At 40.0% G+C, this 20,803-nt stretch overlaps 1 protein-coding gene across 6 annotated transcripts in view; it reads right to left on the bottom strand.

The window, feature by feature from the left end:
• The window catches only part of TTC7A (tetratricopeptide repeat domain 7A), a 199,630-nt gene that overhangs the window by 72,761 nt on the left and 106,066 nt on the right, over nucleotides 1-20,803 (bottom strand). For all 6 annotated transcript variants that reach the window (XM_085577185.1, XM_085577184.1, XM_085577187.1 and 3 more), the window contains one exon: nucleotides 20,043-20,203. In XM_085577185.1, coding sequence (XP_085433311.1) covers nucleotides 20,043-20,203 — 161 coding nt within the window. The remainder of the gene's footprint in view (nucleotides 1-20,042; nucleotides 20,204-20,803) is intronic.

Below are 20,803 nucleotides of genomic sequence, written 5' to 3'. Positions count from 1 at the left end.
AGACCTAAACATTCAGGGTCTGACAGTCAGCTGGAGGTAATCAGCTCTGTTCAACTGAAATGAATGGATTTTTGTCTTTTCAAACTAGCTGAGGATCTGGCACTCAAGCTTCAAGTCAGAAAAGCTCAGGCAGCTTTAACTCCCCAGAAATGAGCATGCATCAGATAAACACAGAAATGAAGTGCAGGGTTAGTGCAGTTTGATCAGCTTGTACCAGCTGACTCCCTACTTTATGCCCTTAAATAAATGGCTCATTTGCAGAATTCTAGCCTTCCACACATCCGCGAGGATTCTGCAACTGAAAAAAAAAAACAAACAAACAAACAAACAAAAAAAAAAAAACAAAAAAGAAAGAAAGAACAGAACTGATGATGCACAGCAAGCTCCAGCCTTTCATAGAGAGTTCTATGCTTTGCTTTCTCCTGTGTGGGGAGAAAGCCCACACAGAAATGCCCAGCTTGCATGGGCTGCCAGTGCTGGAGAGCACAGCAGCCTGAGGCTCAACTCTGCACCTCAACATCTCAGCCAAGCAGAGGGACAGAAAGGGGCTGGACAGAACTCACTGAAATCTGAACACAGGTAGAAATCTCCATGTTTATCCAGTGTTACATATTCTATTAACACAGTGCAGAGCTCTCTGCAGAGATCGCAGCACTCTAGGATAAATCAGAAGAGTATATTTATAATCTGTGCCTTCTGATAAGTTAGCAGCATGTACTAGTTTTTTATTGAAATAAATCTGAAGGAGAAGAACAGATATCAACCTAAAAGCATTAAGAATATTATAACTGTCCTGTTTACCATTTACCACTAGGCATAAAAACTGCTTTGCATTTATGTACACCATTTTTTCCCCTTTAAAAGGCCACCACGCAAACCAGCTGCAATTCAGAGTTCACTATGTAATTTCTGTTTCTTTTCTTTTCTAAGCTAATATATCCAAAACACAGGTATAGTGTTCTTCTCCATTCACACACACTGAGGGCACTGTATTTACATTAATATCTCCACACCCTTCTCTAAGCACCTCACTGAAAGAGCCACTGTGCAGAACTCAGTATACCAAGGGAACTGAAAATTCTCAGGTTCTCTGCTGACCTGATTGACAGTTTTTCCTCTAGAAAGCTTAACAGAACCTGTCATTATGTATGTGATATATCCTACCATAATTAATTCCCTCGGGGAATGACATCCAGAGGAAGCATGGTTCAAATACAGAGCATGCACCAGAAATTTGACATTTTGAAACAGACTACCAACACCAAGATGCATCCATGGAAGAGCTGATACTTTTATTTTCCTTGACTGTAGAAATATGGCATAAACTAAATCTTGTCATAAAAAGACTAGCTTAAAAATGGTTGAACCATACAGATAAAAATTGGTGTTCTTTGCTCTTGAACATATTTAATTCATCAGAAATCCAGAAGGTGTTTAAAATTACCATGTGCCATTCAATATATGATGAAATAACAGCTTCCTTCAGCCTTAGTCAAAAAGCTTCAGAGATGTAAATGTTTTTCAAATAATTACCCTGTTCATCAGGCTTCAGCACAAGGTGACTCCAAGAAGTAAAATGGCAAGACTAGCTAGGAAAGCTTCAATATATACACATACCAAGCTGAATGGCAATAAGAGCACTTTGCAAGTGTTTGCCAAGTCACAGGCCCAAACTGGGCTAAAATTAGAACTGAGAGGGAAGAGCATATGAAAGTATCAAGTCCATCTGCCATGTAAAAGGGTCTTTGAAGAAAAGAATGTAGGAAGGGTGGGAAGGTATGCAGACTGAATGAAGCAGCTATAGTGAATTATTGCTTGCACATACACAACCTGTGGTTTTGGCTCAGCCAAGAGCTGCGCTGTGTGGCTACCCAGGGAAGTGAAGCCACATGCAGAAAAGGGAAAGTTAGTGGCTGACACCATGAGTTAGGACAACTTACTGCTATCCTGCCTCGGGAGGCAGGCACAAGTATCCTGCTTGAGCAATTCTGTCTCCTTCCTCAGGATAACTGCAGAGCTTCCTACCCACAGGTCAGGGATATCCTGCACCAGCTTGCGTCAATGGTTCTTTCCAACAGAAATGGCAACATAAAACCCAACGTGCTGACGAAATAGTACTGCAAATTACATCCTTAAGGTCAATTCCTGTGCAGAGTATTCAGAACAACACTCAATAAACTTCTTGGATATCCTTTTCCTGGAGGCCCTAGAGACATTAGTAAAAGTACAGACATGTGAGTTGCAGTGCACTTTTAGCACAAATGAGAGAAGGAATTACTTTGGAGAAACATCAGTTCTGTTGGAAGCTAAGAGATTCCTAATGCATCAGATTTCTGTTTATGGCATGACTGATTTTTTTTTTTCTTGTGTTTTCCTTCCATTTTGTTCCTTATTTATAATAAGGTTCTACAGTAGTGACATTTAGCAGATTTGACAGAGATACTGACTTTGTCATTAAATTTTCCCCAACCGCTTTCTCCTCCTGTTCTAGGCCAAGATCACAGCTCTGTCAGGTCTCTCCAGGTCCAAGTTTATTTTTCATGTAATACCTGCCACTCAAATCAATGTCAATGCAGGATTTTTCATGTGATTCCAGCTATCCAAACAGCTTCACTTCACCACTGAAAACTAAATAATAATGTGATGTGCTTGACTGACCCAAATCTGCTGAAGTCTGCTTCAGTAATCCCTGCAGATTTATGTACTTCAGATTGCCATCTCTTCTGAGTGGTTTGCTCTTTCCAAAGGACACAAATTCTGGTATTTATGTTCAGGACTACAACCAATGGACAACTGAAGCCTCAAGTACAAAAATAACACTTTTGCAAAGCTGCTGCATCATAACCACCACAGAGCATATAACGCCCAAGTCCATAAAAGCTACCATGGAAACACTATTTAAGTTGTAAAATACATCTTCTACTTGGTTTGCTTAATAACACAGTTCTGTAGGAGTTAACCCAGCAAAGACCACCCTGGGAATGGATTAAACCACTGAAATATTTGCCTTCACGTAAGCTGTGTTCCCTCTTGTTAAAGCAGCTAATTGCACTGACAGGGCAGCCTGATGTGGCTTGGTACAGCTCCACTCCAATTAAAGACATCACATTCCACTGTGGGCAGCATCTGCAGCAGCACACAGAGGCTCTGCTCACATATGTGAACCCTCCCTGGATAAATAATACAACTGTGACACTCCCTGTACAAGTGTGAAAAACCAACCAGGGCACTGGACTCATCTCTTCCTCTCCTCTCCCATGGGCAGGGTGTCAGGACACATCCACTTGTCAAATTTTTCTTCTGCTGCCATAAATAAAGGTTTAACTTACCTTGTCAAATGAGTCATTCCATGGTTTATAACTGCTACTCAGGCAGCAGGCCTAAATTACAAGAGTGGAAGAAATACTATGACTGCTCTAAATTGTGTCTCCACTTGGATCCTCAGACAATTTTTCTTCAGTTTTACAGCACAGTCCCTGAAGCATCTATGAATACATTTTTTATGAGCATGGTGGACTGGCAGAAGGAAAAAGGGACAACCCTAAAAGCAGTGATTTCAGGCCCTTGTACCCACAGAATGGAATCACACCAACTACTGCATTGCTGTTTTCAACACCACCATCCTGCTGGGAACTATGATCTACAGCTTTGGGAATTTTCTTCTAGAAAATCCCAAAAGATGAACCTGTCCAACCCAAAAGCATTGGCTTGTTGCTCACTGATCACAAAAATACTTATGCAAAAGACACCATGCAGAAACTGCTGTACTCTTAGAGCTACTATACCACAACATAAAGTTAAATGCTCTTGGGAAAACAAAACAGAAGAATGAAGCCTGAAACTTACTGCCTGCATTAACTCATCCTATAATTAATTTATTAAAACAGAGTGGAAAGCAAAATTTCTTTATTAATAACCCTAACCAGAACTGTGCAGCAGAGACAAAAAATTCAGCCAGTTCTACTAATTTTAGAATGTTCTATTATGGGATTTAGTGCTGTAGCTGATTTAAGGGAAGCCAAAAAATTCTTTCCAATTGTCGAATGAAAGAGGTAGATTCATTTATATATGGCCAGCTTTCCTTAACACTTTGAACTAAATTGCTTTTATTTAGAGCTTTTAAGATTACATTTGTCCCCTTAAGATTCAAGCATTTTAATAGCCATCACATCCCTTGTTAGGACATTCTTTTAAATTAAATGTAAAACCCAAGTCTTAATTAACTGATGATATTAAGAAGCCTAAGTCACATTTCTCACACAGCTGCTAGCTTACATGACATGGTAAAACTCCACCTCTCTTCTCTATATTCTGCTTCTCTACAACCACCTTGCCAACTTGAATTTGCAGATTATTCTTCCTAACTTCACAGCCTAATCAGATACATACTACTGGACCCTGTTACCCAGCTGTTCTACTCTTTGCCAATCACAGATGCATTTCACTGTGTACAAATTGATTACAAAATGTCTGAAGTATCACAGAACTCCTGGGAAATTCAGAGAGTATCACTGCAAGGAGTCTGGAGCTGAAATGGTTTACTAAAGTTATACATCATCCAGGAAATCTGCTTTTGCAAAAGAACAGCTTTTTGCTCCCTGTCTAATGTTGGAAAAATACCCTCTCACTATGCAGAAAAGGTAAATTACCCAATTTTCTGAGTTATGGGAACAGCCCCAAAAAACTACATAAAAGCTTCAGATGGATTTTTCCACCTTCCCTCAACCCCCAAGAACAAATTTTTAGCCTTCCTTTACTCCTTTCCCTTCTATTTTCCTTACCTCCATTTCCTTTCCTGGTGCTCCAAATACTCTTCCAGTAAATGGCTAAAGAATTGGTAAGACAGAGTAGCTGCTGCTGGAAGGAGGAAATACAGTGCAGTAGCAAACTTAGTTTTATTGGAAGCTCATAATGTAAACTGGTGTTTCATGAGCCATTTGAACAGAAAGTAACCAAAATTTGGAAAAGACAATTCACAGACAATAGAAGAGAGGGTTAGGGATCACTTAAAAACAACAACACTCCCTGAATTTATGAAGCCAGCATAAGGAAACCCACAGGCAGACTGTCCAAGCAATCACAGCTTTGGGGCCATTCCTGTGCTTTCAGCTTGCTTCAGCAAATGCCATTCTTTCTTTAAAAATGTCCTTCTGCTCCTCATAAAACAACCGTTTGGCAACAGAAAAGCTCTCCACTGAAGTTTTACAAGACCTTTTTATTAACAGAATAATTTCTTTCTGCTGTTATTTAACCAGACTGTCACTTTCAGGCTAGAATCTGTGTCAAGTTCTGGCCCCTCAGTTTGGGAAGGACATTGAGACGCTTGAGCGTGTCCAGAGGAGGCAACAAGGCTGGTGAGGGGCTTGGAACACAAACCCTGTGAGGAATTTGAGGGAGCTGGGGTTGATCAGCCTGGAGAAGAGGAGGCTTAGAAGTGACCTCATTGCTCTCTATAACTCCTGAAGGGAGGTTACAGACAGGTGGGGTCGGTCTCTTCCACCGGGCAGCACTGACAGAACAACAGGACACAGCCTCAAGCTACATCAGGGAAGTACAGGTTGGATATTAGGAAAAAATTTTTACTGAAATAATAATAAAATACTGGAATTGTCTTCCTAGGGAGGTGGTGGAATCACCATCTCTGGATGTGTTTAAAAAAGACTGGACTTGGCCCTTGGTGCTATAGTCTAGTTGTGGTGTTAGGGCATAGGTTGGACTTGATGATCTTAGAGGTCTCTTCCAACATCATCATTCTGTGATTCTGTGAAAACCTAAGTACCATTCCCTGGTTTCCAAGAGAGGTCCATTCCTGCAGGCCTTGCTGAGACCCAGCCTTTTACCTCACCTCCAACGCGTGGAAGTTTTGTTTGGATGTGCTGATTACCACTTGCAGCTTCTCTCCTTTCCTTCCTTACTCATTCTGCTATGGTTTGTTACACATTCAAAAGAGCAGATTAGACTCAGAAACAAACAGTATGCATTTAAAGAAGTGTCCTTTCCCAGGTGGTGTGCAACTTCCTACACATTTGCATCCTCTGCCTCTGTCCTCAGTGCAAGCTGTCTCTGTTTCCCCCAGCCATCCCTTCTCCTGCAGTGCTGCTGCCATGTCCCCATGTGCTGTCCCTGCTGCATCTCTGGCTGCTGCTAACCCTGGTACCACATGGCTCGGCTCTGCCTGCCCCCTCCAGCCTTGACTCAGCAGGCTGCTTTTAGAAAACTTGCAGAAACTTATCTTCAGGACTTCTAACACACTGTCAAAACTTGTTTTAAATCAGCCAGTATTTGCAAAAGTGTTCAAGGTATAAAAAGCCCAACCGCATAATCCCCATTTCTTTAGGAAAACAAGTTAAAAAAGCAGGAATATAATTAGAACATTTCCATTTGAAGGCAAAAGGAGCAAGTTCCTCCATAGGTTTTAGGAAAAAAAACCACACCAAGAGCAAACATATGAAAATTTCTAAATATGTTTGAAAATACAGTAGTAGCTATTAAAATAGCATTGCACACAAAACTGATAAATAAGCATATTTCAGGGGCTGGATCAGAAACTGATGTCCTGCTCATTGGAAATGCTCTTTCACTAGCTAGAAACTTTGTTTTGTTACTATAGTAACTGTCACTACAAGTAGCCCTGACTAAGGCATGAAGTATTTGTTATATAAAACCTCGACACAACTGCAGCCTTAAACTTCAGAAAGTACCAGCTCGGTGCTCAGTCCCCTTGGCAAATTCTATTCCAAGACCAAACTCAAAATGCTTTTGTGCCAAATAGGGCACGCTCTTGAGCAGCAGTTTAACAGCACTATTTAAGTGCTGAGAACATAATCAACATTGTTCACAATACACTCTACAACTGTGAGGGAATTTAGATGGACTGTGAACTGTGCAAGGGAGCAGTGACTTCCTCCATGGAAAATTAATGCTCTTAGCAGTGCCTATGAGGTACAAGAGAAACTGGCAATCAACCTTAATAAAATTTGCTGACTGACCATTGAATTTGATGGGAAAAAACGCCTGGAGCCAGGAAGTGCACCATGTAAGAAACACATCCTGCAGCACTGCAAGTTTTTATTTCATTATATTTTCATCAGCTTAGTTTGATGAGATTTAACATTCATAAGAAAAAGAATAAATATGTTCTCTTTCTTGGCCTTTAACATATTTGGGTTTCATGTAATTTTCTTCTTGTTCTTGTGGGGGATATTTTCAGCTAGACAAATGGCTATTATGGATAATCTTGGAAAAGCAGCTTATGAGATCCCTAGTGGAAAGAGGAAGATGACAGAACCTCACTTTTTAAGGTAGTCATCTGATGCTGATACTCCAGTACAATGTGCCAGTCTGCTTCAGACCATCTGCACCATTCTCAGCTGTGCTTTTTTCCCCTACTTGGGTCGGGTAAAACAGCCTGACTTTCCTTCTCTTCAGCTTGAAATCCAGACACTAAGCATTTTCTTAAAAGGCCAACAGCCCACACAGAACCTGCTTGCAAGCGACTGTAAGCACTAAGCAAGTGCCAAGGTCAGAAAATACATCCGCTTGTACACTTGCTTTCCTGCAGTAAGCATTGCTCAAGGTTTGGGTCAAGACAATGATCAGGGATATTTCTGCTACAGCACTATTTAGTTAACTTCTGAAATGCCAGATGTAGCCATTTATGCTACTTAGCTTAAGCATTAAGCAATTCAAATGCTACAGAAGGCTGGAAGAGAGTATCTTCTCTTTTCCCTTCCGCCCTCAGAGTTGACACCCTGTACTATTCTTAGTGTGGTGTTAATTTCAGAGTTCACACATCAGAGGAAGCATTTCAAATTTATTCATTCATTTGTGAGAACCTCTACAGGGCTTTGTCCTTAATGACTGAGCAACACTTTTTTTTTTTTTCAGCTGTGACACTATATTTGCAACCAGTCTTACAGCTTATTACAGCCTCATAAGTGTCCTACCCTATAAGGAACATGATTTCCTTAAGGTGCTGTTTAGATACAGAATTGCTTCATTGGTTCTTCCCTGTAATAACAGTGCTTACAGTGACACCTAAAACCATGATTTCTGTCTCTTGTATGTCTGGCAACTAATCCCAGACTAATGGCCACATCTATGTAGGCAAATAATGAGTACCAGCTGGAATATATAATTTATGAGTACTGTTTCAATAATTTTGTGGCACTGCAACTTTACTGTTGCTTAGACTGTCTTAGAGAAAAAATAAATGATAGTTCAGCTATGATATATTTTATGCCCAGAATTCCTGGGTTCTGGATGCAAAAAGGGTTCAGCTGCTAAACCATATGAGATATTTGCTCTGCTATATGCAGAGGTCAATTAGATGAGATCAGAAGTAGATATTGCCTTATCTAAAATACAATTTTGCACCAGAAGTTTGCAGGAGATCTAGGTGGAGAAATGAGTAAAGTTTAAATTAATAACTGATGAACATCAATTAAAAAAATCTTGCAAGGATTAGACATGTTTTGAGCCAGTGAGGCATCTGAAGATGTTATTTTTTCCTTTTAAGACTAGACTGACCTCTAGAACATCAAAAACCTGTACTAGAATTCCCTATATACTTTCCAGTGTTGCTATCACAGCTAATGAGCTGAATAAAATCCCTCTGCAGCAGCTTATTTAGATACTGTCCTTCACAGTACCATCACAGGTCTTAAATAATAAACCAACATTGCAGAAGTGTAACATGTTTGTTTCTAAATCACCCCAGAAATAAGTGAAAGGGTAAGCCTTAAGTCCAGCTTGCTTTGCTGTCCTCCTTTCCCTGTGTATCAGTTGAACCTTTTAAAACAATGTCTTGATCCAGATGCATTTTGCTTTTTCTTTTCCCAATTAGAAGAAATGTAATCAGGCTTCACTCAAAAGCAGTCTAACACATGTGGGATAAAATCTGTCTGCCAAAACTAAGAAATACACCCTGTCTAGGGCAGTACAGAGAAGGGAAATAACACCATAGACCACAGGCTTTCAAATTCAAGTTTTCCTGCCCTGCACAACACACATTTAGACATCATTATCCTGCAGGACTCTCCCTTCCTTTTCTCCACAGGCATTTTGCACAGGACAATGCCTCTGCTGTGGAAACCCTGATGGTTGCAGGGGGCCAGTGAAGCAGCAGGCAATTGCTGGGTCCCACAGAAAAAGGAGCAACATACTTCCAGAGATGCTAGCAGAGCAGGCTTCAATCCCTTTTGTATTTGAAAATCATCTAGTGTGAAGGCTCCAAAGAACCCATATATATTGAGTCTTTCTTTATCCTTAAGTGGACTTGAAAAACAAAAACCTTGTTTCAGCTGGCATTTCCAAACTGACAATGTGCAGCCTCTTGATTAAGATGGGACATAGTTTATACCCCTGGCAACAAAGGAGACTCCAGACATTTCCATCTGCTTTAACAGTAGAGCAATGAACAAAAAAATGTACCATCGAGTTTAGTTTCAGAAGAATGTTTTTCATGAAAAGATAATTCAGTATATGCATCCTGACTTCCACATACAAAGTGTATGAAATAGCACTAATTCATATAAGCACTCTGGATGCAAAGTAAACCAAACAAACCACAAATCCTTCCAAACAATAAACTCCCAATATTATTGTGCACAGCTTTCAACAAATCCTACTACAGAACAGCACTATAGTGGTGGCTCAAAGGCAGCCAGAATCTCAGTGCTCCCCCTCTCAGGAGCCATTCTTTCTGGAGATGTAGGAAGAGTGCAGATTAAAGCAATCCCACACAGATTAAAAATCCTCCAGGGGTGAGATCAGCGCAGCTGGATGGCAGCAACATGAGCTACCCTAAATGAACACTGGCCCCATGCCACCTACCAGCAGCTTCCTGAGGCCCACATTGCTGCTAGCTTTGTTCTAACACACTACAAGGGACATCTAAGCCTTGGAGATTGCTTTGTGCAGGTCAGGAAAATCCCCAACACTGTTCTTCTCAGAGTCCTTGGCTGCTATGCAGTGTTATTTACCACCAGTGCCTTGCCTGTTGTGGTGGAGCATCCCCACCTCTTTTTGAGGCTGCACTGCAAAATCTGATTGAAATATGACTGCATCCGAGAAATTTGGATTTTACTAATACCCTTGCTGCTGCTTTTTAAAGCTGCCTCAAGTACTCATTCTTAACACCTGCCTTGCAAAAGCTCAGGGATCCAGGCTACTCAGTGCCCATCTGTCATTTCTGCATTTTTGTCTGGCAGGGAGTTCCACTTCTCCTGGTGGGGCCTCTGGCACGTGCAGCTGGGGGTGGGAAATGCTGTATATTCTTCTCCTCAAGTGCTATTCTGCAATGCTGCATCACATTGGCCTCTCAAAGCACTTCTGCTGCAATGGTCAGTGCAGGGCTGGAGAAGACTTAAAGCTGCTCCTCACAGCTGTATTGTATCCCTTTGGATCATGCTGGGTTATGTCATTCCTACTGTGTGCTATTGCAGGCTTAAACACGACTGAAATACCAAGTGGAAGAGTTTTCCCTTTTTCTTCCCAACACACAAAGTGCCTACATTTTGAAGATCATACAAAAAGTACCTACATTTTGAAGATCATACAAAATGGCTGACTGATGAAACTCATGGGGCAGGAGGCAGGGCTTCCACTTTTAATCAGCAACACAGCTCCTGGCCAACTGGTCATCTCTCCTGTTCACAGACTGCAGAGACATGTATATTCCCAGCTAGGTTCAGACCCCTACTCTACTGCATACCCTACCATCAATGGAAAGACATTTACCTTGTCCTGAGAAAATACAAGAAAAACTACAGAAAAATCTCAAGTCATCACAAGCACCCAGATGGCAGATACAAATGGCCAGATTGCAGAAGGAAAAAAAGAAAAGAAAAAAATAGCATTAAAAAATGTCCAGGAGTCTACTCACTATAAATTTCAATTCAACTGCTTACTGGTATGAACTTGACTTGAGGTGCTGGATATCGACCTCCAGCCACTTCTCCAGCTGATAGAGACATATGGAATAGAGTTCACTGCATTAATTTCCAGCAGTTCACACATCCAGCCACAGTGCTTAGAAACACAATTCTATGTCATACTTGCATCATTCTAGGTTGAATTTTCTGTTGGTATATATGTAGGAAAAAACTCTGCTAATGACTGTGCTGCTTGATTAGGCCATTTGGCACTCCACCCTGATATTCCCTCTTCCTCCTAAAATACAGCCTTATAACAAATTTAATGCCAAACTACATACATAACAGAAAGCGTCAATTCAAGGTAAAATTGAATAAGGGAAAGTAAAATTATTCATATTATCTTTCCTGTTGTAAAAATGTTAGCATAATAGGAAATATGTAATGATATTTTCTAAGATATCTTGGTAACACAGAACTTCTAGGTTACAATCTCTCCATGATAACACCTGTATTCATCATTATCTTTCCTTTACAGAGACTAAAATATTAAGTAACATCAATAGTGACTAATATCAAATAGTATGACTGTGCCTGCTTACATACTTGGTTCTCCAGAAATTAATGACAATGGCAACAGAAGCTGACTTACCAAATAAGATGCAATTACTGTCAATTACTGCAAATATTTCTAAGACAGTGAAGATCAAGGGCTTTCCCTGTTTTCAGAAGGTAAAAACCACATCTGTGGCTGAAAAATTATCATACTTAGTTTGCGTTCCCTGGTGAGTTCTTCAGAACATCTGAATAAATCCCCCTTCCCTCTTCTTTTTGAAGAAAATACAAATCAAAACATTTTGTGCTCTTCTCATTAGATAAATAAATACTCCTAGGACATTAGAGAAAAAGTCACTCAAGTCTGAAATTTCCAGCTGGAAATAAGAAAGCCACCCCTTTCATTGAGTGATCAGAGCATTATACTCTACTCATCTCAAGACAATATAGCTTGACTGTCCTGCAGGCTTCTTAGAAAGTAATTTCCTGCACTGAGAAACAGTTTGTTAAGCATAACGTCTATGCCTCTTTATTTCAGGATCTGTTTTTCAGAAATTATTATCAACAGGAATTCTCAGTGAATTCTATTTTTTATTCTCAAAAAAAACCAGAAAGACTCTTGATCATCCTTGCATTTGAGACTTTTTAAAGGTCTCGGAAAATTCCGAAAATATTTTCCCATACTTCCCTAGCAATCAGTTTCTGAGAGCCTCAAGAAACAATTTCAGATTATTGTATCTGTGTGTTTGACAGCAGACTTTTCGAAGCCTTCATCTTCACCAGATGTGAAGCAATGAAAAAAAAAAAGACAAGCTGGGTATTTGTTTTCTCCTTTATCCATATATCGACAGTGCCTTGAAGGAGTTCAGGAAGGCTCCAAAATTCTGTTTTCTGGCAGAACCACTGTCTGAATTTGCAGATAAAAGCTGGCACTCCATTCAGCCCCACGGAATACCTGTGTAGCTACACAGCAAGGGAGAAAATTTTAGAGCTGGGTTTCCCACAACACCACCACATTTCTTCTTTGGTTCTCTTTGTGATTTCCAGGCAGCAAGCATGCCTTAGGTTCTCCTTGGGATCTCTATGACCCATATCTACCTTTGGAAGTCACAAAATCACCTGGCAGAAACACACGGGTTTCAATTACTAAGTCCCTTCTCACCTTGGATAACCCCTACATGCACACACTATGGCTAAACTCCATTTCTAAAAGTTCTTGCTGACAATGACTCTGCTGCCCAGATAATACACACATGCTATTTTTCAATATACTCTGCTATCCAGTGGAGACAGTCAGGGCTCCTAAACACTTCCTTTGAATATAAAGCAGACCATGCTGCAGCTGTTCAAAAGAAAATGGCTTTTAGTAGGGAGCAAAGTGTGTGTTGGTGGGACTAACTCATTGCTAAGGCAGATATACAGAGCTCTGAAGTACAGAACCTGTGGCTCCTAACTCAAATGATCCAAGCTATTCCTGCATTTTTGAATCTACTCTTAAATTCCTTATGTCTGCATTTGCATAACTAGTTACCTCTGCAATTCCAAAACAAACAACTAGAAGCACTGCTGCTCACTATAAAGCCCTTAAATGCATGGAGGCAGTAGCCATTTACTCAGATACTAGAGAAAAGAAGTTATTATGAAATAAAACTGACTTTTCATCCAGAGGAAAGATTTGAACCATTACTGGTAAGGCTGGAAAACTGCTTATCTGTTCCTTCTTTTCATACCATATTAAGAAAATGCAGTAGGTTTTCCTAAGCTCCATTTAACTCCTTTTATTCATATCCTGAACCCTGTGCTATGAGGGAATGGAATTCTCTCCAGTTACCTTTGAATCCAGCCCTGTAATTTTAAGATGAATTGACATATACACTAACACAAATCCATTCCTGGCACAGACAGACATTTACTAGGGGTATATTTCTTTCCACCACACCAAGCTGGTGAATAAAAGGCTATCATGCTCACCTGTTGAATTTTTGCCTTAGATCAGACTGCAACCCTTAGAGAAGCGTGCATATGTCAATTTGAACCTGCCAAAAGAGCAATACAATCTTGGATACTGTAACTCACAAATTAATTTTGTTTCTTCATCATGGGGGATGAGAGGGGCAGTGCCAGAAGTATGAAAATAAATCCAAACCAAAAAAAATGCACCCTAGGATTTCTTAAATTTTTTTTTTAGCTCTAGGTATCTGTGTTATCTTTAATAGACATCAGCAGACTACCTTAAATATCTTCCTTCATATATTTGCCATACAAATACTAAATATCATTACTAGTTTTAGAGAGGATAGTCCCAATTATTGCAATATATCATCAAGGTTTTTTAAGGTTAATTCTATAAAAAACAAAGAATTGTAACATACCAACAGAAGCAAACATTCATGGTTACTACAGCAAAAACCCCAGCTTAACCCTTCCATCTCCACATCTGCCTTGCTTTAGTGAATCACAGAAGCCTAACACATTTTGTATTCTTGTAGCACAGTACTGTTATATTAAAGATATTCTTCTATTTTTTATTATTTTGTATTATTGTCTGGGCCATCAATAAAGAAATGAAAAACATTTCTGGGTCACTCTCACCAGCCAGGGTGTGAACACACCACTACAAGAAGTCAGCTTATAAAAGCTCCACCCTTAGGAGTTTTGAATATCCTATTTATAAAAGTTGCCTAGCATGATCAAATGCTACAGCCAAAATATTAATCTGTCCTTGCTTTAGATCTTACACCCTTGAGGAATTAAAACAAAACAGTATTCTGAGAATTTTAACAAGTTGTTCTCTCACCAAGATGTACTGGCTTCCTTGCCTCCTGCCTAATGATGGACTGGAATCACATAAATAATCTGATTCTCTCAGGCTAAGAGGCCACCTGCACTTCCATGAGAAAAGTGGTAACACCATTCCAGGGCATGCACAGCTGTAATACCTGGGGTGCAGTGGCAGGGGTAGGGGAACAACTATCTTCACTTAACAGTGACAGTACAGATCAGCCACAACACAGAGGAGGGCAAACCACTGACTGAGGGACAATGAACACAGATCTACTTTACTGCTGTCAACAGCACTGCTGGGCTCTACCAGTGCCCATAAAGATATGGCTCAAAGAAGGCACAAGCTGTTTATTTTCAACACACAAGAAAGAGATTGACAAACAAAGGAAAGAAAATTAAACTAGAAATGACAATCTAATCTTGTATTTTGAGATCCTGATTTTACATCAGGGTTAGGTTTTTTTCCTGAGGCAAATGGAAGCACCTGGTAAATGACATTACTTATATTCCAGAATAGCTCTCCCCACAGTAAGTCTGCACCAGACTATGACAAATAAATCTTGCCAGACGATTACTTCACATGGGCCTTAATGAAATTAATGTAGCAGTGATGAAATCAAGGACATTTTCTGTCAGTAAACCACTTCTAATCCAGAAGAGAACTTTATATTTTGAGGCCTGGCTGTAACAAAAGAAAAACATTTCTGCTAAAACAACACCAACACCAAGACAAGACACACAATCCCCCAAGCAGAATTTACTTCCTTTTTTATAAACACTTTCCAAGATACATATTTAATATTTATTTGCCTTCTAAGCTGTTTTTTCAGTCCATTTACAGTAATTACTTTTGTGCTAGCTTTTTGTAGAATAAAAGCACCTGCATTTGACACATACATTGCTCCAGAATACCAACCCACCTGTTTCTTTTTGAGTCTTTATGTGTAGAACAGCAGTGCTTCCTAGAAGTTTTGTAATTTCTCTTTGTAACTAGTTTACAGACTCTGAGAGCAACAGAATAGTGACTTAGTCCAGAAAGAGAAGGAATATTAAATTCTGTTAATTTAAGAGAGTTACAACCCCTGTGCAACGTAGGGAACTGCCACAGAGACATGATCATTTAACAAAATATTCACCATCACGTTGGGCAGCAATTAGATGATGTGACATGCCAGAGGACTGTATTGTTCTAACATAATGGGGAGCCATCCAGGAGACATGAAACTACCCAGTGAACAACAGAATAGGTTTGGATAAGCAGTCTGGGAGCAACAGAGTATCCATAAAATTGATATCTTATTTCCAACTTTATACTTGGTATAGACATTCTTTTTTTTCTACTGCTGGAAGCTAACAAATTAAAGCTAAAAGATGACCAGAGAGCAAAACAGTAATCTGGAAGAGGGGCAGAATGAGAAAGGCAAAAACACTTTTATACAAGCAAAACTGGAAGGAGGAAATATTACTACCTGAAAATAAAGGAGCATGTTAAGCTCTGTAGTAGATTCTGCAGGCTGCTAGACCCATGGGACTTCTGCATGGAACACTGTGAGGTGGATACGGACTTTAAAAAGCAAAATTCTTTCTATATAAACAATGAATTATTTTAAGATCATCTGGAGGGCAAAGGAGTGCTCACTATTTCTTCCCTGAGACAAGCTTGTGAAGGTAATCACTGCCAGATTCAGGTAGAACATTACCCAAAGGCTGGCCTTTGAGTTGGAAAAAAATTACAGGAACCCATCTTCAGAAAGGCTTATGGTTAGCATTACTGACCTGGAGGGGAAACACCTGATGCTAACTGGAGTCTTCTTACCCAAATGTGCTGAATATAGTCCTTTCAAAAATGTATACCAAAGCCAACTGTTGGTACTAAATTCATTTGCTTCTTTTAACAGCATACCATCATTGACAAGGTGTAAAATCACTAAGTTTTATCCCGGGCAGTCTCACCCCATAGAGAGGCATCAACAATTTTTCAGATGATACCTTCCATGTAAAGGTTGCTAATTCTATCTTTTATGGTCATGGCAAGACAGCATATTTCTTCTGGCTCACCCCAGCTTGCAGAATGTTCAGCATAGTTGGTCTCATTCTTCTTTTATGAAGTCTTCCTCCGTCATTACTTGACAGTACATTTAAGAGTTCAAATTCAGTCAGTCATCCACTGACTGGAATGTAATGGATTTATTACTACATGCCACCTTTCAAGAAGTCATCATCCTGGGCTTAGTCTGTGCCTTTTGGATATCCAGCTCTTTAACAGCTCAGTCCAAAACACTTTATCTTTCACTGCAGTCAGTGCCTACATTTCACATCCCTCGTCCCTGAGCACCACATCAACCTCTGAAATGTGCAGTTAATGTTTAAACACATGAAGAAGGGGCACTTTCAGATATATATGGGTCAGTATTATGAAGTTCATGCCAAAAGATGTTGTGTGCTAGCTGAGCAATACAGTTTATTTTTTCCAACTGCTTCAGCCAGCAGCCAACTACATGACCTATCCTAAAAAATTTCTTCTTTAAAATTTGTAATGAAAGGATTTATTAGAAAACCAAAAAAGCAGGAACTAACTCATTTTAATTAAATACAGAGACCAGGGAAACAGTATGAAATGGTTGTAGCTTGGGTCAGCTAAGTCCTTAATTTTTTTCATCTTACGCTTTCTTTTATTTAGGATATACATCTATGTAATGCTTCTGGGTTTTTTTTTTTTCCCTGCCATCTACAGAGCTCTATGGTCCCTTAATGCAGCTTTCATCATCTTTTCTTGATACATGCCATCAAACTGTGCTTCCAAAAAGAGATGTCATTAGGAAGGGAGCCTCCAGGCATGACATTATACAGTTGCCTGGTTCACATAAATGTCAACTGGAAAAATAATCAACCACTTTTAAATACAGCTTTAAAATCATGCAGTTGCACTTGCCTACACTATTTACATGAAACATCTTGTAGTCATTCCATACAGTAGTAAAATTAGCATTTTTCTGTAAGGCAGTAGCAACTGGAGATACACAATAGCATCAGGTCTTTGTCCCTTCAAAGAGGTTTCACAAAGCAGTAAAGCCCTTCTAGCATAAACTGCACTAGAAAGCCTAAATGGTTTCAAATTTGGTACAAACTATAGATGTACTCTGTTATTCTTGCTTTTCCCCTCCTTATTGGATTCCCATTCCTTTTTTAAGAAACACTTGTTTAATTATATTTTTTTAAGCTTTGTTTTTTCTTTCTTGCCTTGCAACTCTGACATTCTTTCTCCATTCTCCCACTAATGAGTTAAGAGAATGCTGGCTGGTTAAGAGAAAGACCCACATGGAGACAGGGCAGTCACACAGCAGAGGCAAGAAGCCAACCCCATCTCCTCCATCCATGTTGTCCTGGCTTGTAAGATAAGCATGTGTTCTATTTGCCATCTGTTGTGGGTGGGCAGTTTTCTTACCTCTTCCAAGAGCAATGTCTCCCTCTGGGGAGATATCTTCTGTTAATGGGCCATTGAATGACTCCCTGCATGGCTGGTAAAGTTACATCATCCCATGGTGAGATGCTCCACCCAGAGGGAGGAGCCAAGCACCCCTACCTGCATAAAATCAGCATTTTTGGGACATTAGGACAGCCCCTTCGCTGGATTCCCAGAGGAACAGCTTCTTCTCTGCTGCATTCCCAGAGGAGCAGCTCTTCCCACTGGATCCCCAGAGGAAGACCAGGCCCACCTACTCCATCACCAGACCTTCAGAGAAAACTCCACCCTTCTAGAGATGACAACTTCAGCAGCATTTCATCTGCCACTCCAGGAGGAGCAGCCACCATTCAACTGGACTATTACCAACACCCTGACTCCTCAGGGTGTCAGGTTTCTGACTCTATCAGTAGTTTTGTTTATACTAATTACATTTTTTTAAAATTTATTTTTTTCCTAGTAAAAAACTATTATTCCCATTCCCATATCTTTGCCTGAAAGCCTTTTAATTTTGAAATAGTGGTAATTTGGAGGGAGGGGGCTTACCTTTTCCATTTCACAGGAGGCTCTTGCCTTCCTTCACAGACTCCTGTCTTTTCAAACTAAGACACATGTGTACCTGTGAATGAGTCTCACTGTCAGCCTTGTTACACACCCTTGTGCCTGCAAGGAGCAAAGAGGGGCCCTTCCAAGGGCACACACTTTAGCAAGACTCTGCCTAGGAGCAAGCATGAACCTGGGCCTCCACTACCAATACTAATTGTTTCTATCAAAAACAACCTATTCTGCTATTCCTTGGCAAAGGTCTTTGTGCACATCAAGATTTGCACTCACAGAAACTTAAGAGATAATATTCTTTTCAGCTTTGGGGAAATCAGATTACCAGACAGCACAAAAGAACCCACCCAGCAGCCCTCCAAGCTATTTTGCATACAATGCTTGTTATGTATGTCCTCCCTGAAACATAAATAATCAATAACTGCTGGGGGAAAGATCCAGGACATGATGGACCAGTTGGTCAAATGGAGAAGGCAAACACTCTTCTCCTGACATAAACAACCTCTTCCTCTGTCTTGTGTATCTTTAGGTGTTTTTGTAGTCTTCAACAAACATCTGATCTCTGACTGTACAATGTGACCTTTGACTGTATGAGGGGTTTTTACTTTGTTTATTACTTTAAAACCCTAAAATACAATTCAGCAGCCTCTGGGCTATTTCCTGCTTCATTCATACCTATGGTTCACAATCTAAAGAGCAGAGCTGGCTTCATTTAAAAAGCATTTCCATTGCTAATTTCCACTTCATTCTCAAAGAAGTGCAGTCTTAGCTTCTCATCTACACCAAGTAACTAACCTCAAAAACACAGGCAGCAAACCTATTTTAAACGGCAACATGTAGTTTTCAACAAAAACATTATATGCTGATACAACTGTGTAATTCTGAAAGATCCTAAAGCATTCAAGCTCACATACAGCCTCAATCTTCCTATGACCTTCCTTTGCTCTATTTAGACAATATTCCACTCAGTTCCTGGATTAGACCTGTGGAAGCTGCTTTCTTTGGCTACTGAGAATGCAGTCTATCTAAAGACAATGATGCACAGGTTTAGAACACTATTTAAATACAGGCAATTCCAAATGAAAGTTGGTTTTCCAGCAATGCAATAGGATTTTCTGCAGTTTGGCTAAGAAAGAAACTCAGCTAGTATTAAATCACCAGAGAATATCACAGTAGCTTTAATTTTTGCCAGAACAGACAAATTCATTGTTTTGAAAGGTCATGACAGTAAATTGCATGGAATTCAATTTACCTCCCTCAGATGGATGAGGGTCTGAGTCAAACACAGAACAGTGGAAGCCTTTGGCTCCAAGAAGTCTGTGCTGAGTCAAACCTACTCCAAGGCAGACAAATGGTCCTTCCTCTCAACTCTACATCATCACAGCTTGTGATTTTCAATTGATCTTTTTCCCCAGCTGTCATATTGCAGCAAATTGTGTCACAGATGAGCATCAAAACAATGGTCATTGCAAGAAAAATTTGGTTTTAACCAGGGAGTTACCAAATATAAAATTACTTGTGATACAGACCCACATCACGCTCATTTCCCCACATCTAAAGTAAAATACAAAAAACTACAGGAAACAACACCATCAGCACAATACAAAAAGATAAACACTGGAAAAGAAAGTAAGTGTAAAGATTACAGAAAAACTGTGAAGACAGAAAGTAAAAGAACACCCTCTCCAGGAGGAGAGTGACATACCTGTAACATGTGATTTAACAGGCTCCTTGTTTACAACTGAGAACAACAGCTAGTGAGCAGCTCATTCCTGACTGGATGTATGGCACCGGGCAACAACTCTTACCTAAAGCTCTCTGGGTATTCAACAACAGCCATGTTGATAACATCCAGTGCATGCTGATAGTGCTTCTGAGCTGAAAAGAGGAGGGCCAGTAGATGAAGTGAATTCATGTCATCTTTGCACAGCTGCAGGGCTTCTTGAAGATGGTCTATAGCATCTGAAATCTAGAAGGAGATGGGGTAGGAATAACAAGAGAACACATCAGTCTTTCAGTCCTACATGACACCTCAAAAATAAAAACATATAAACAGAAATTCTGAAAAAGTTCTGCTTAGGCACATTCTACTATCAAAACAGGCCGCCAAAATTAACAGACTGCACTGCTTGAATAAAATCCACACGTTCCAGAGAAAGAAGTACAGCATTACTAAATCACTGCTTATAAACAAGAGCAGTAGACCTGATCCAATCAACCCCCCCATCCTTTGGCATGGTGATTTTATGATGTCAACATATCCACCACAGATGCCCAACTCTCAGCTCCATTTTCTAGGATGGGTGGCTGGCTCTTCACCTGGGGATGAGCATTGCATATCTCTGCTGCATTTTGTTTCTCATAATGGCTGTAAAAAGCCTTTCATGATCTGGATCAAGAACATTAAAATTAAGTCTGAATGTTCAAGGGTAAAAGAGTCAAGATTTAAAATGCTGTCAGAAAAATAAATATATTTGCAAGCAGAGCTGTAAAGAGGAGTACTGACAGTCACAGCAGCAGCGTGTTATTAGAACCAAGTCTCACTTGGCAGAAAACTTAACATATCTAA

The sequence above is a fragment of the Lonchura striata genome, chromosome 3, assembly GCF_050655825.1.
Source record: "Lonchura striata isolate lonStrDom1 chromosome 3, ASM5065582v1, whole genome shotgun sequence".
Classification (NCBI taxonomy): Eukaryota; Metazoa; Chordata; class Aves; order Passeriformes; family Estrildidae; genus Lonchura; species Lonchura striata.
The sequence above is the reverse complement of the archived record's forward strand: the minus strand, read 5'-3'. Positions and strand labels throughout refer to the sequence as shown.